Raw genomic sequence first — 13,907 nt, forward strand, 5'->3', positions numbered from 1 at the left:
TCTTTGTCTTGTTGTCTCCTGCAATTTAAAAGCAACAAAGTTAGTGAACTCTTCAAAGCTAACATTCTTCAGATGGACTTTCAACCTGCAAAATTCATAGAGAAAATGTGACTTTAAGCACTGTTTACATATCAAAAGGATTTTTATGAGACAGACCTAGATGTAGTTTTGCATAGTTTCCTTGTTTTTCACTAGTAGTATATACAACTAAAACGAATGCTTACTTGTTCTCTTGACCTCAGAAAGGAAATCAACTAAGCATTTGCCAGTTTTACTTACCTTTGAAATGTCTGTCAGATCATGAGAATTAATGGTCATGGCTTTGGGAGATGGGTCTGCGGATAACAGCGAACTGTATCCAGACAACTGATGAAGACTCTCTGGCATCTCCTCCTTCCTCTCTGTATCTATGGAGAAATACTCGGGTTTGCGTCACCTTTGCCTTTTTGCTCTCTTATTGCAAGGTCAGCTATCAAATAGCTTGATTTACAGTATGTCATAACAGAAGAGAATGCATTGTTTAGAGACAGAAAAAGAAAAGCTACTGGTGAAGGTCCAAAATAGGTTTCCCATTTTCTTAAAACAAGGTAAGTGCAGTATACTGTGTATAACACACACAAGACAAATTCCAAAAAGATTACCAGGAATGCCGTCTTTATCCTCATTACAGTAAAATCAACACTTAAAGTCTAATTACTGGGCCGAACATTTAATAGTCATTTCAAACAGTTTACACATTTTTTGTTGCAAACTTCCTGTTCCAACACGTCTTTAGTTTGTGCTAAGTAACCTGTCTTATAAGCAGAAGAAATATTAACAAAATCATCACCTTCTTGCTTAGCTTAAAATTTGTATCAAGCTCTTGCTGTTTCCCTAGCTCTCCTCCCTTTGGGATAGGTTCAGCATCCATTCAGCTGGAAGGCTTTTCTTTTACATCAGGAAGGCTTTGATACTCTTTGCAATTTTACAATGCTATTGCCAGGGAAGGGAATTTAGTATTTAAAAAAAGAGAAATAGTGTTTCCATACCTTTATTCTTAGTAAGGCCACCATCTGTGGATCATACCTTTGGAACACATTTACCTACACTATTCTGTATTAAAATCGTATTAAATTATTTTTAATCAATTAAAATTAAAAATTGTTTCTTCTGTGCTCTTCAGGAATCACAGCTGTACTACAACCAAACAGTACATCTCAGACATTAGAGTTAAAACTGGCCACGCAATTGGTATGCCTAAAATTTCCTGAATCATATTTTAGAAAAACAGGAATAACAAATTCAGCAGAATTCTAGAAGTCTGAAAATATGGAACTTCTCTTTTAAAAGACCATCAGCCTGCTTGCTGCCTATGAAGTCCTCAGGTGCCAGTAAGATACCACTAAATTTATGAAAGGAAGTAAACATGTTGCAAGCTGTCTAAGGTCTGTAAAAAGAAGGTCCCATTTCCGAGACTTCAAAATTAAAACAAACTTTGACATAACCAAGAAATCACCTTCCTAATTTCCATGGAAACTGAGTTACTGAGATTCCCTTTTAAATTTCAATGCCACAGCCCAACACTGGAATAAAAGCGCCTAATAAGTGAGAATGGGAAACAGAATATCCTCCTCACTCCTGGTGGTAGGAGTAACAGCTGCCATAGGGGAAAGAGGCCAAATTACTAAAAAGAACAATGCGAGGTAAGGACTAAAGAGCTACCTTTGAGGAAGAGAGAATTATTTTTGGCCTGGGGAATGTTTTTAGTATCTTTCTCACTTAAGGCTGTTTCATTTACTTCTTGTATGTTATCAAAATTAAGTTGGAAATGGAAGAAAAAGATTTTGTCTTGCTCTTTAAAATAAGAAAGTGTAGCAGAAATGACAGCCGGATAACTGCTAACGGCTTCAAAAGGGATGAAACTACAGAGAATGTTTTTCAAACCAGTGCTGAACAACACGGATTATGAATGAAAAAGCCCCGATTTGTCCTGAGCCCCATTATAAAAGTAAAAATCAACATCATAAATGTGACACTATTTTGCTTGTAACAAACACGTGGCAGCAAATATAATTCCTTCTGTGCTTATAAGTAGCTTATTTTTAAAACATTATGATTACTGCTTTGAAGCATAGACAACATTATTGTGAGAGCTTTAGCTATAGCACCCTAATTAAATTCGCATCTTTGAGATTTTTAGTAGACTTCTTCGTAACTATTAATTCCTATTGCTATATATTTTCATTAATGCCTTAAAGACGATTTCAGTAAGTAGAGCTTCCAAGGAATAAGTTACAAACATGAAATGACTACCAGGTTAATTTCTAATTTGCAGCAAGCGTTTAAATTCAGAGGTCACTAAATTGCAATTGTCTACTTAAAACCCACTATTTTAGTCAAGGTCAGCAAGAAGTGTTTAGAATAGGATGTTAATTAAAAAGAAAATCATTAATACTCACCAGGAGAAACTGGAATCCGACCAGAAGTACATTCTTGACTTATATTGCTGAACTCTGTAGCTAAGTCTCTCTGAAATACAAGTTACTGCATTTTAGCCGTACACGTACATTTAGCCGTACACATGTAAATCATCTTTTGACTGAACAAAAGTATATTTAAGGACTAATTATGTATGCATTTGCTACACCATCCAGATATGTTGGCCCTGTGCAAATGTCCTTACAGGACTAAAAAAATCCAGTATTTCCATACATACATTGCATTTAAAAACTAGTCTATTTTACGGGAGCTTTTTCAGTATCACTATTGCTGTTTGTAACCAGGTCAAAACCAGGTCCAGTTATAGTGCGTTTACCTCAGGGCTGAGTGAAATGAATAATCAGACACTTCTTGGCCTGTGCTAACAATTACATCTTGACATTGGCTGCCGTGACCTTCACAAAATAAGTGTACCTTCAACTTCTGGTTGATATTCAGAAATGCAGCTCCTTGGTCCCAAAAAATTAGCCTACAGATGAACTGAAATTCATTACACTTAAACGTTTAAAACTCAAAAGTCTATTTTAAGCTAGTTTCCCAGGCTCCTAAATGAGAGAGGACTCTTTTGAAAAAGGTTCTCACTTTACTCAATTGAGCTGAGAAAAAGTTGTTCATAAACGAGGAAACAAAATTAATGTTGTACTAACAATAAATGGGTTTGAGTGCTGTTTTCTAATTTCAAAATAAAAAAAACACCAACCCTCAAACAATATCCAGAATTTTTTTGTCAACGAGTTATCATTATGATTTGAAATCTCAGCCTTTGGTGAAATATATCACTTGTCGTTACTGGAGTAACTACATCAGTTAACAGGAGAATATTATACTCAAGTAAGTGAATGAGGGAGAAATAGTAGGTATTGTGTGGGAAGAAGCTGGAAAAAACTAATAATGGATACGTCTCTAAAAAAAAATAAAAATAAATAGATATCTGCATTGACTGGTTCTGCTCAATTCCTTTCATTGAAATGGATTTGGTAGCTTTCAGACTTTCCCAGAGCTAAATGCACAGCTGCTGCTACTTTGGCAGCAGTGCAAGACAGATCTTAGAGTGTTCCTGCTATGTTGGCTAGATGCCAAAGCTTCCCTGAAAAATGCAAGAGTAAGAAGAAAGGAGTAATTCTGAATTGCTTCTATATCTGTGAAGCACGACTTGGATGGAATTTCATGAAACAAAGAAGCAGCAATTCTCGGGCCCAAAGGATTATTTCTTGGCAGTTTTCAAATGCCTATTGCAAAAAAGTTAGACTTTTTTTTTTCTTTTAATATGAAAACCAGCTTATTTTGCTTTGAAAAAAGACAAGCAACAATGCCACACACAAACTACATTTAAACTTGTTTCTGCAGATGACTTCTTTCAGTAATACGTAGTACAGAAATATAATTATCTTACTGGAAATTTTTGAGCGATATTAACATGAAGTATTTTCCAAATACTATTCCAAACCTTTGAACAACTGCAATAAGCATGGTACTGAAGTAATAATAATCCAAATTTACAGAAGGAAAAGAAGAAGTCCAGTCTGAAGCACAAGCTTTCCCATGCTGCTGTTCCCGTCACAAATGCAACACTTATCTCTTGAAGAGAATATACTTGAAAGAGGAGCAAAACTGCCTATGGCTGTTCAGCTGAAAACCTCTTGAGACTGCTAGCAGAAGCAAACATTATCACTGGTGGCATTATTTGGATACATGTCCAGTGATAATTACATTAAAATATCCATAAGAAATCGATTTCAAATGGTAAATCACTTGAGCCATTACTGACCTGAAACCGTGTTTAAAAAAAACCAGTGATTGAGAACGTCAATCCTTACTATTTGAGCTGCAGCCTCTAGAAATAACCTTCTGCTCAGTCTGAACACTTCTCCATTTCGAGACTTTGTATACCTAGCACACTTTCAAGGAACGCAGGAAAAAAACCCAAACATGTCTTGTATACAGGTATTAGTGACGTTTTCAAATTTGCAGGGCCAGCAACACACACAGAGCTCCCGGTTACAAGTAAATTCAGCGTTTTTACAGCTACAGAGCAAAAAACAACACTGATCAACGATTTTCCACAAGGGTTTTCAACTTCTGGAACGCATCTGACAGTATCTGAAGGACACACATGAGATACATATGCAAATATCTTTGAAATTAAGCATGTGATCACAAAGTTGATGCTATGGTTCACTGCATCTCAGAATACTTACATGTGTACATATATGAAATTATATAACGTGCACACAAGGACCTTTCAACAGCATGAAAAATAACAGAGCCTTAATGCAACAAAATACTTGATTTGCTCTGACAAATATGCCAAATGTAGCCACATCACAACTGTAGCACTTTCACACGTTTAAAAACGCAATGAACATCACAGAGAAGACATAAGAAAGCGGGGGAGGAGGGGGGGATGCAAAAAGGAGAAAGACCATCGATTAAGCCAGTAATTTCAGAGACACAAACTAAGAATAGGACTAAAATAAGAATTCACTTCTCCATTAACCTTGTATTTTCCATTGAGCATCCCATCTATTTTTGTCAATGTTAGTTATATACAATGAAGACGGAATCTTCCAAAGGGAATATCTGTATGCGATTAGAGTCTGGAGAATTAAAAAATTCAACTGTATCAACAGGGGCAGCATTTGCAGGCCAGTATAAAAAATGCAAAATAACGCAGACCAGAAAAAGGAAACCCTTAGATGTGTCACTAGCATGATGAAACTCTCAACTACAGAAACTTTCAAAGACAACATAAAGAGTCTTCAAAAGCTTCCTCCTACAAGTTCACTAGGAAATAAAAACACACAGTCATTACTAACGAAAACAGGCTTAGCTAAACCTGCTGTTCCTGCAAGCAAACAGTTTCCAATAGAGAGCTTTGCTTCACAGATCATGAGAAAAACAACCGAACTTAACAGTTACAAAAAAAAAAAAAAATTACCACCAACTCCTTAAACAGCGCTTCCATTCCGATCATGCCTTTAAATAACAGTGAAAAAGCATTCATCAGGAGGCAGGCAGAACAGAAACAGGCTGACAAAATTGTGTCTGAGCAATTTTTGTTATGGAAGAAAAACAGAAGTTAACATACCTTTTTGGATTGCAACAACAGTTCTGTTTCAAGAAGCAAAACTCGACTCAACAAGTTATTCCAGTCCTTCTCATCTATGATCACCTTTCCTTTCAGTTTCTCTTCTAAACCATGTAGTTTATCTTCCATCCAGTCTAGCTTCTGAAGCTTTTCCTGGCAATCAGCAAGCTGACTCTTTAGGAACTCAATCTGAGAATTATCTTCTACGACCTGAAACTATGGATAAGAACACGTCCTCTAATTTCAAAATAGATATAATTTATCATTTGACCAATGAAGTTAAGTGGAATTTTCCTCAAGTTCAGTAATCATATTCTGCTACATTAGAAAATTATTTTTCTTTTAGAATTGCCTTAACACGCCTATTTGTGGAGTTCAGCTTTTTAAAGAAACTGTTGACAGAACTGGCTCTTGAAAAGACAGTACAATTTAACTGACTTTTTTTTCAATTTTTTCAATATATTTATTATACATCTATTAGTTATACTTAAGGACCATGCAGCTATCTTGTTAAAATCGTTATCCCTTTAGAAAAGTCCTCTAAAAAAGTTAAGAATACATGCAGACAGCATCTTAAAATAAAAATTCTTACTTGTTCACATTTAACTTCCACAGCATCATGATCTGGGCACAATTCTTCTTCATTAGCTCCCTGTGCTGGAAGGGGTAGTGGATGAAAGTCATCACTAACTTCATTTCCTGAGTGCCGTTCTACTTGAGGCTTCTTTTGAGTGTGTTAAAAAAAAATAAAAATAAAAAAAAAAAATCACTGCTGTTATTTATTACAAGAACATTTCAATTCATCAGCCAAGTAACTGAAAGAAAAGACCTATCGTTTTAGTATGCGCTGATTTAAATCTGACAATTTTATTCCAACTGGTTGCAAAACACAGAAAGCAACAGCGAGTAGTTTCATTAAAAAAAAAAAAATCATATAGACATGAACAAACTGTAAAACAAATATGAAGAGACTTTACCATATGTACTGTGTACCCTGGTTCCCTTCCGTAAACAGTAATGAAGGCATTAACGTCCTCTCTTATTGTAAGGGTTCTTAGATTTCTAAGCGTGGATTGGGAGGTATGAATCTCCCTGTATGTACTAACACATGTATAGACAGTTCCAACATCAAAACCACCACTCAAACATTTAGAGGGGGAAAATAAAAGTTTAACTAGCAAGATTAGAACTCTCTCTTTTCCTTGAGAACTATCGGCAAAATAGCACTACTAACTACACATTTCCTTTGAATGCTTCCCTTAGAGAGAATAAAGGAAGAGACAACTTTTGCCTTTCTTTCCAGGTGGATCAAGTCTTACGATCACTACCTGCCACAAGCCAAAATAAACTACCTAATGATTAAGAACCCACAATTTGTAATTTTGTGCAGCATCTTAACACTTACAGATTGCTAGATGTTCTAGTGAAGCTGAAACTCTCCTCTTCTAGGGAATTCTTAATATACTCACACATACCCCCCCCTTCAATGCTACCATTCAACAACAGAAGTACCACATAAGTCATTCCACATATTTTCTTTGTGATGTTTTCCTCCCTGCTAAAAGCAGTATTTTCCTTCTAAATAGAAATCGCCAACATCTAATGGGGGGTCACAGTCCTAAAAGATTTGTACAATTTTACTTTGCACCCTTATAGTAGAAAATATTAGGAAACTTGTCTCTTCCACAGGCCAAGAGCAGCATAACGCATAAAATCAAGTGTTACACTTGTAAAACTGAAGCCAAGAGGAATGTTACATTAAGAAATCTTTGCTGAACAGATTCAGACAAAAAAAGTAAAAAGTGTTCTAAAAGATATGTTGAAAACACCGCAATGTTGGGCCAAACACACTTCATTCCCCAAACAGGATGTACATTCTTTTTCCAATTGCATATTCACTTTCATTGCTGTCCCGCCATCTGATACAATTCAAATAGCAGACAACAGTACTAGATCATTACCATCAACACTTTGAGATCAACTACTCAGCATAAGAGAGAAGCAATATCCTCTGTATTTCAGCTATTATTTTAGTCAACCACATTTTGGGGGGGGAAAAAAACCAACTGAAAACCAAAACAAAACTGGTCTGATCAAACATTAAAACCTAAACAAAAGCACATATTCCAGAAAGAGCCTGACTTGGTATAAACAAGATTAACCTTTAGACATACAACATAAAAATTATTTTCACACCTGTTTGGAATTCAGAGCACTGCCACTAGGATCAGCAAGGACATTATCACAATTTGACCATACTTCATATTTAAAAGATCTGAGTTTCTTCCTTGTTTGGGATTTAACCTTCAAAGTGAAGAGGAGAAAATATTATGCTTCTAACACAGGAATATTTTTGAGTTACTTAATTCCTTATGTTTTTTCACCACACAGTTGATAATGTCATTTTCTGCCATCGTTGACAGGCAGGAATATTGCACAGTACACACAAACACATTTAAATCTTTGCAGTACAATAACATCTAAAAATATTTAAGTATGACCCAAATTTACAGAGAAAATAGATCTGGAAGTGAATGACATGCCTATGCATGGCTGCATGAAAGCTGGTTGTAAAGAGGAAAGACAACTTGCACCGGAGTTGAAAGAAAAACAAATATGAAAAAAATGCAGTTATGTGCCCAAAAATGACAAATGAAGTATACAGAAGTCCTGAAGACTGTTATAAACTCAAACAAAGCAAAATCCTGTAAAATATGAAGACTGAAAATTCCTTTTATTAAAAAACTGATACACAGCATACAGTGATGAAAAATGCCTTAACAATGTTAAGACAAATATGATTAATGAAAATAATCAATTTGAGTAGTATACCACTGAAACACAAGTGTCACGTTTAAATTAAATGTTACCAGAACTTCAACATACCAGATGATTTTGCTTTGTTTTTAAATCTACCTGAAGTCTACCAAGTTACACAAACATTCACTATGTTAAGTGCAAAAGACGACATATCACCTACTGTAAAGATACCAAATACTAGATTTCTCTTCATCCTAATGTTTTTTTGTTTATACTACAAAGCCTTGGCAGCTTTGTGTCTTTTGTACACCTGATAACACTCAAGCATCTTACAATGGAACTTCATACTCATTTCCCCCTATTTTGATTGACAACGATTCTGCACCTTCAAATAAACTGGTCTTCAGCTTCTACCTGCATCACCAGGCATGTCAAAAGAAGTTACTATTTAATCGGTACCTTATTCGAGTTACTTAATTCCTTATGTTTTTTCACCACACAGTTGATAATGTCACAAACGATCTGCATTTTTCTTTCTGCAAAGCCAAACTGAAGAAACTGCTGTTTTGTTAAAATTGGTTTATATTGAAATTGATCTCGAAGAAGCTGCAACAAGATAAGAGTTTACTTCACTTTCAAAATCACCACACAATTTGTTGTAGAAATGGCATGCTCAGGTTCTTATTTTTCTACAATCTTTTCTTTCATTCTGCACTTCAGCAGTTAAACCTTTTCTCATTTGCTTATTTATATATTCTCAGCTGTTTCTTTTAACTAGACTTTAAATGTACCTCTTCGAGAAACATTTCTTTCACATCACTCTTGTAAAGTTTAACTCAGTCTTAAGGTTCATGAAATAAATTATTGTAGACATTAATATTTAAAAACTTAAACAAAAAGTCTCCGAAGTGAATGCACAATAAAAATCTCAGCAAATGTGTCAGAGGCCTAAGTAAGGCTCCCACAAAGCCTCTTTGTAAAGGAGTCTCCATCCTCCTCAGATGGAAAACTAGTCTGAATAAGCTAGTATTCCTTAATACATCAAGTCACCTTTGATAAAAATGTGCTTATGGATAGCTCAAAATTATTTTCATGCCATTCAAAATTTGATTCCAATTTATAAACTGTTAATATTGGACTTTACATACTAATAAGGCATCGTGTTTTAAAATAGCTGTATTTCTTGATTGTGCTTTCACTACAATTATTGAAGCCTGCTGTGATTTTTTGCTGGTTATGATTTCTTCTAAGGTCACTTCTATAAAAGCATAATAAATACTTCAGTATTGTTCAAGACTAACATAAAAACATAGTATTACTGCTTCTGCAACTGTCTCAAAATTGAAATGCGGCTAACAACATCCATCCTTATTTTCAGGAAAATCTAAATAAAGACTTGCCACACAGCGACCTACTACTCATCTAAAATCCTAGCAAAATTACAATTCACATTCATTGCCAAAAATTTTCACTTTTTAGTAATACTCATCCTAGACTTAATTCTTACGAGGCCATACTCAAAACCATGCCTCCTCTGCAAAGGACATGAAGAGAGATACCTTATAAATAGCTTCAATAAAACGCAAGTCACTCTTTGCTGTGAGTTCCACATCACACTTTACCAAAAGTTCTGCTATGTGAGTTGAAAAAGATGTAAAAGAATAGCTGATGATAGGTAAAAATGCAGCTGGATCACCCTTTACTAACCTATTGAGAAACAAAAGTATTTTACACAGCAGAATATAACAAAAGCCTGTCATTACATTGATTCAAACATTTAACTTGAAAGGTGTTTTAATACAGCTAGTACATTATACACAAGTATCCCCTTTATTTTAAGGTTTTTTTCCAGGCATATCTCATGCAGCTGTCTTTACTGTTGTCTGTAAAATGCTCAAAACAACATTTTTGGGATCCTCATATAATTACAACATTGTGAGGTCTAAAGCCCACCATCATTTCCATCTCAAGATTCAACACCTTTTTTCCTTAATCTTTACAGGATGAAATGTCCTGAAGACAGCTTTGGTAGCACTTACAAAGAAATTATAATAGTGAGAATAAAAAAAATAAAAAAAAAAAAAAAAGAACAACAGCAGGAGAAAGAAGAGCAAGATAGTGATACACTTCAAGATCATTTTAAGGACTGCGCAGCACAACAAAACTGCATCCTTTTATCTTCCAGTTCACACGTATCAGACCTCAACATCCCACAGACATATGCTCTGCTTACTCATCACTGGGTGCAATGCTAATATTTATACATATCTTGTTTACACATCTTGCTGTCATCATGTATTAGCATAAATATATTCACATTGCCACTTACACTGTATAATCCACATCTCTTGGGTAATTTAACAAGCGAAGTCCTTGTTCTATTTTTCTTAAACTTCCTTTTAGGTCTCCTGTTGCCATTACTCCAAATGCTATTCTTCTTTCAGATTATGAAATAAATGTAATATAGTACATTCTCCTCCTTAAAAAAAAATATAATTACGTGCACAAAGATTACAAAACACAATAGAATTATCACTAAAATTCAAAGGTTTTTGCTCCTCTTTTCTAGACATTGCTATTTTGAAAGTGGTACAATACAGCACAGAGCTAGGGCTCAATACCAATTATCAGTCATTGTTTCCATTCATTCTAGATGGGATCAAAAAGTAATCCTAAAACCAATCAACTGTCAAAGATCTTCAAAGATAAAAGACATCCGAACGCATATCAACAATTTAAGGCTGACTAAATCCACTAACACTGAGTGAAAAGAAGCTGCTTCGCTGTTTCAAAGGATCAGAAGCTCCAGAAGCAGTAAAACCTTTTGCGGTTTTCAGTTTAAAATGTTTCTTATTCTTGTTTTCACCTGGCCCAAGAGCATTGTTTGGATGTGTAAACATCAGAAGGCAGGACTAGCAACTCATCACAGACAACATTTCTCTATTTAGATGATCCATTAAACACACTTAAACTTGTTCGGGGGGTGGTTAACAGACTGCGTAGATATTTCAAAATAGGTGGAAGTTTATTGGGATGATAACCAAAAGGTTCCTGTTTAATTTCTACATTGTAAGACACAAGTTGAGAATCCACTTTTAATTTCTTGTGGGCTTTGCTTCACAGAAGAGAGACTCATCTAAGGACTCAGTGCAAACTATGAAACCGTGCCTTTCTCGCTGCAGAGCTGTCCTGCAAGGAAACTGAAGACTGCAAAGGGCAGGGGAAGATGGCAACAAAAGAGAATCAGCAAAGCATGAAGTCACCATCATCCAAATCAGTTTTCTGATCTTTTGAATGGATAAATAAGAACTGCTTGGTAAATACTTAAATGGAGGAAAAGGAGACTGGGCGGGGGAATAAATTGCCATAAGTGATCTAGAAATACTGGTAACCCCGCCTGGCTGGCAGGTAGTAAAAAGAACCACCTGAAGCAGTACCTTCAAATACCAGTATTAATAATAATAATAATCTTAAATAACCTTGTCCCTCACTCCATTGCTTCCAAATACATTACATTTAGCGATAGCCTATGAATATTATTCACTGTACCTTTCACCTGTTTGTTTACAAGCAACCAATATTAGTTCTTCTCCAACACAAGACTTTAAAAGCACAGACTGGACGATAGACCAGCTCCTAAGCCATAACTGAAAACAAACAGCCTGCATCTTAGCACTCTGGACAGACATAGAACCTGAGAAAGTTCATTAGCAAACTGTGAACTCAGTGTTTTTCGAATGATTTAGAGAAAAAACATGGGGGGGAAGTACAGAAAGTTGAGACTTCTCACAAAAAGAGTTCTCCTTCCTCACATCCTTGAGATTTGCCTGTGACTGGCTTAATGCTCTACAGTACTTCCCCCAAAAGCCACAGTAAAAGTAATGATTTCAGCCATAAAGCCTTAAACCAGAGATTTACTGTTCAATTTCCCGCTAGAACCTGGGAGATAATTGTCTGCCACTGTCTACAATGAATTTATTTTCTTGCCAGAAAACAAATACTTTGAAGCCTAGCAATCCACGCAGCGAAGAGGCATTGCCTGACAGCCTGAAGAGATATTCTCAAGATACCAAGTTTCATATAAATTCTCTTGCTGACACATGAGATTCAGACCAAAAAAACCAAATGCTCCAAAGAGATTTTGTCTAGCCTTGTCAGAAATCAACTCCAACGGCTACTCCAATTTGCAGCTTTGCTATTTGGTCCTACTCATTAAAACAGTGACTCTTTTTGAAAGGAACTTCTTGACCACAAACTTCACTTACAGTTAAAAAAAAAAAAAAATTACAATTAAAGCTTGCACTCACAATGGTCTGGGTTCGGGGTTTTTTTTGTTTTTTTCTTGTGCTTCTCTGGTGTTTAGATCAGCAAGCTTCAAGAAGCTGAAGATCTTCACACACGTTCTGCCCTTGTTAATGCATTTTCTTCATATTTAATTATTAGGTTCTTCCTCTTTAATCATTAGGTTCTGGGTTATTAGTCATGCTAAATATAAGTACCCTACACTCATCCTTAGACTAGGGACAATTTAACCTCAAGTATTTGGAAACTGAGGCAGCTATTCTTCCTGCATTACTTTACAAAGTGATCCACCCTACGGTTTTGCCAATTTAACCTCAAGAGGAGTTTCAAAGAGTCTGATATAAAACTGGAGATCTAATCTGCAATGCAAATACTCACAGAAAACACTCTCAAAGGAATTCATCTAATCAAATAGGCCATTTCCCTAAAGTATCATCAATTCTTTCTACAGTGGACCTCTGGATGCAAAACCTAGCAACTACCGTCACTACGAACTGAATCGTAGAACAGTTTAGTTTGGAAGGGACCTTAAGGATCAGCCAGTTCTAACCCCCCTGCCCTGGGCAGGGCCACCTCCCCCCAGCCCAGGTTGCTCCAAGCCCCGTCCAACCTGGCCTTGAACACCTCCAGGGATGGGGCAGCCACAGCTTCTCGGGGCAACCTGCCCCAGGGGCTCACCACCCGCACAGGGAAACATTTCTTCCCCATATTTAAAACTGAGAGGAAATAGAATCAGAGAATGGTTTAGGTTGGAAGGGATCTTGAAGATAGCTCAAGAGATGATAAAAACAACATAGTTAAGTTAAGAAAATAACACCTTGGGAAGGTGAACACTATAAAAAGCAATGCCTAACTTTTGCCTGTATGAATTCGTGGCAAAGCAGTTACAGAACATCGGCTATGCAGAATAAAGCCAGGCAACAAAGTTTTAAGAGATGGTAACCTAGAGCTGCAAGTGGTTTAAAGAACAATTCTCAAAATCGCATATGGTATTCAAATAACTAATGAATGTAAAAAAAAAAAATCCCTACCAACCAAAAAAAAGCACGCAAATCACCAAGTCTCTTGGTACCCCTAGACCAGCCGGAGAGCAGGCAGGACAAACCCCGGATCCTGAGGGAAAGGGAGGGGGACATGGGATGGGACTAAACGGCCGGGCCCTGGGGGGTAACGGGGAATGACAGACCGCCGGGCCTTGAGGGGACAGGGACACGGACAGACCGCCGGGCCCTGAGGGGACGAGGGGGGACACGGCCAGACCGCCGGGCCCTGGGGGGAC

At 36.5% G+C, this 13,907-nt stretch overlaps 1 protein-coding gene across 1 annotated transcript; it reads right to left on the reverse strand.

Annotated features, from left to right (window-relative positions):
• Window positions 1–10,744, reverse strand: CEP44 (centrosomal protein 44kDa; the record flags this gene model as incomplete). Its single annotated transcript, XM_009882013.1, has 9 exons — window positions 10,656–10,744; window positions 9,886–10,033; window positions 8,786–8,932; window positions 7,763–7,870; window positions 6,159–6,290; window positions 5,567–5,776; window positions 2,439–2,508; window positions 280–407; window positions 1–18 (listed from the first exon to the last, which is right to left on the reverse strand). Coding segments are annotated over exons 1-9 (1,050 nt in total), but the record flags the coding sequence as incomplete, so codon positions are not given.
• Window positions 10,745–13,907: the final 3,163 nt, after the last annotated feature.

Source organism: Charadrius vociferus, unplaced genomic scaffold (genome assembly GCF_000708025.1).
Source record: "Charadrius vociferus isolate BGI_N301 unplaced genomic scaffold, ASM70802v2 scaffold141, whole genome shotgun sequence".
Taxonomy (NCBI): Eukaryota; Metazoa; Chordata; class Aves; order Charadriiformes; family Charadriidae; genus Charadrius; species Charadrius vociferus.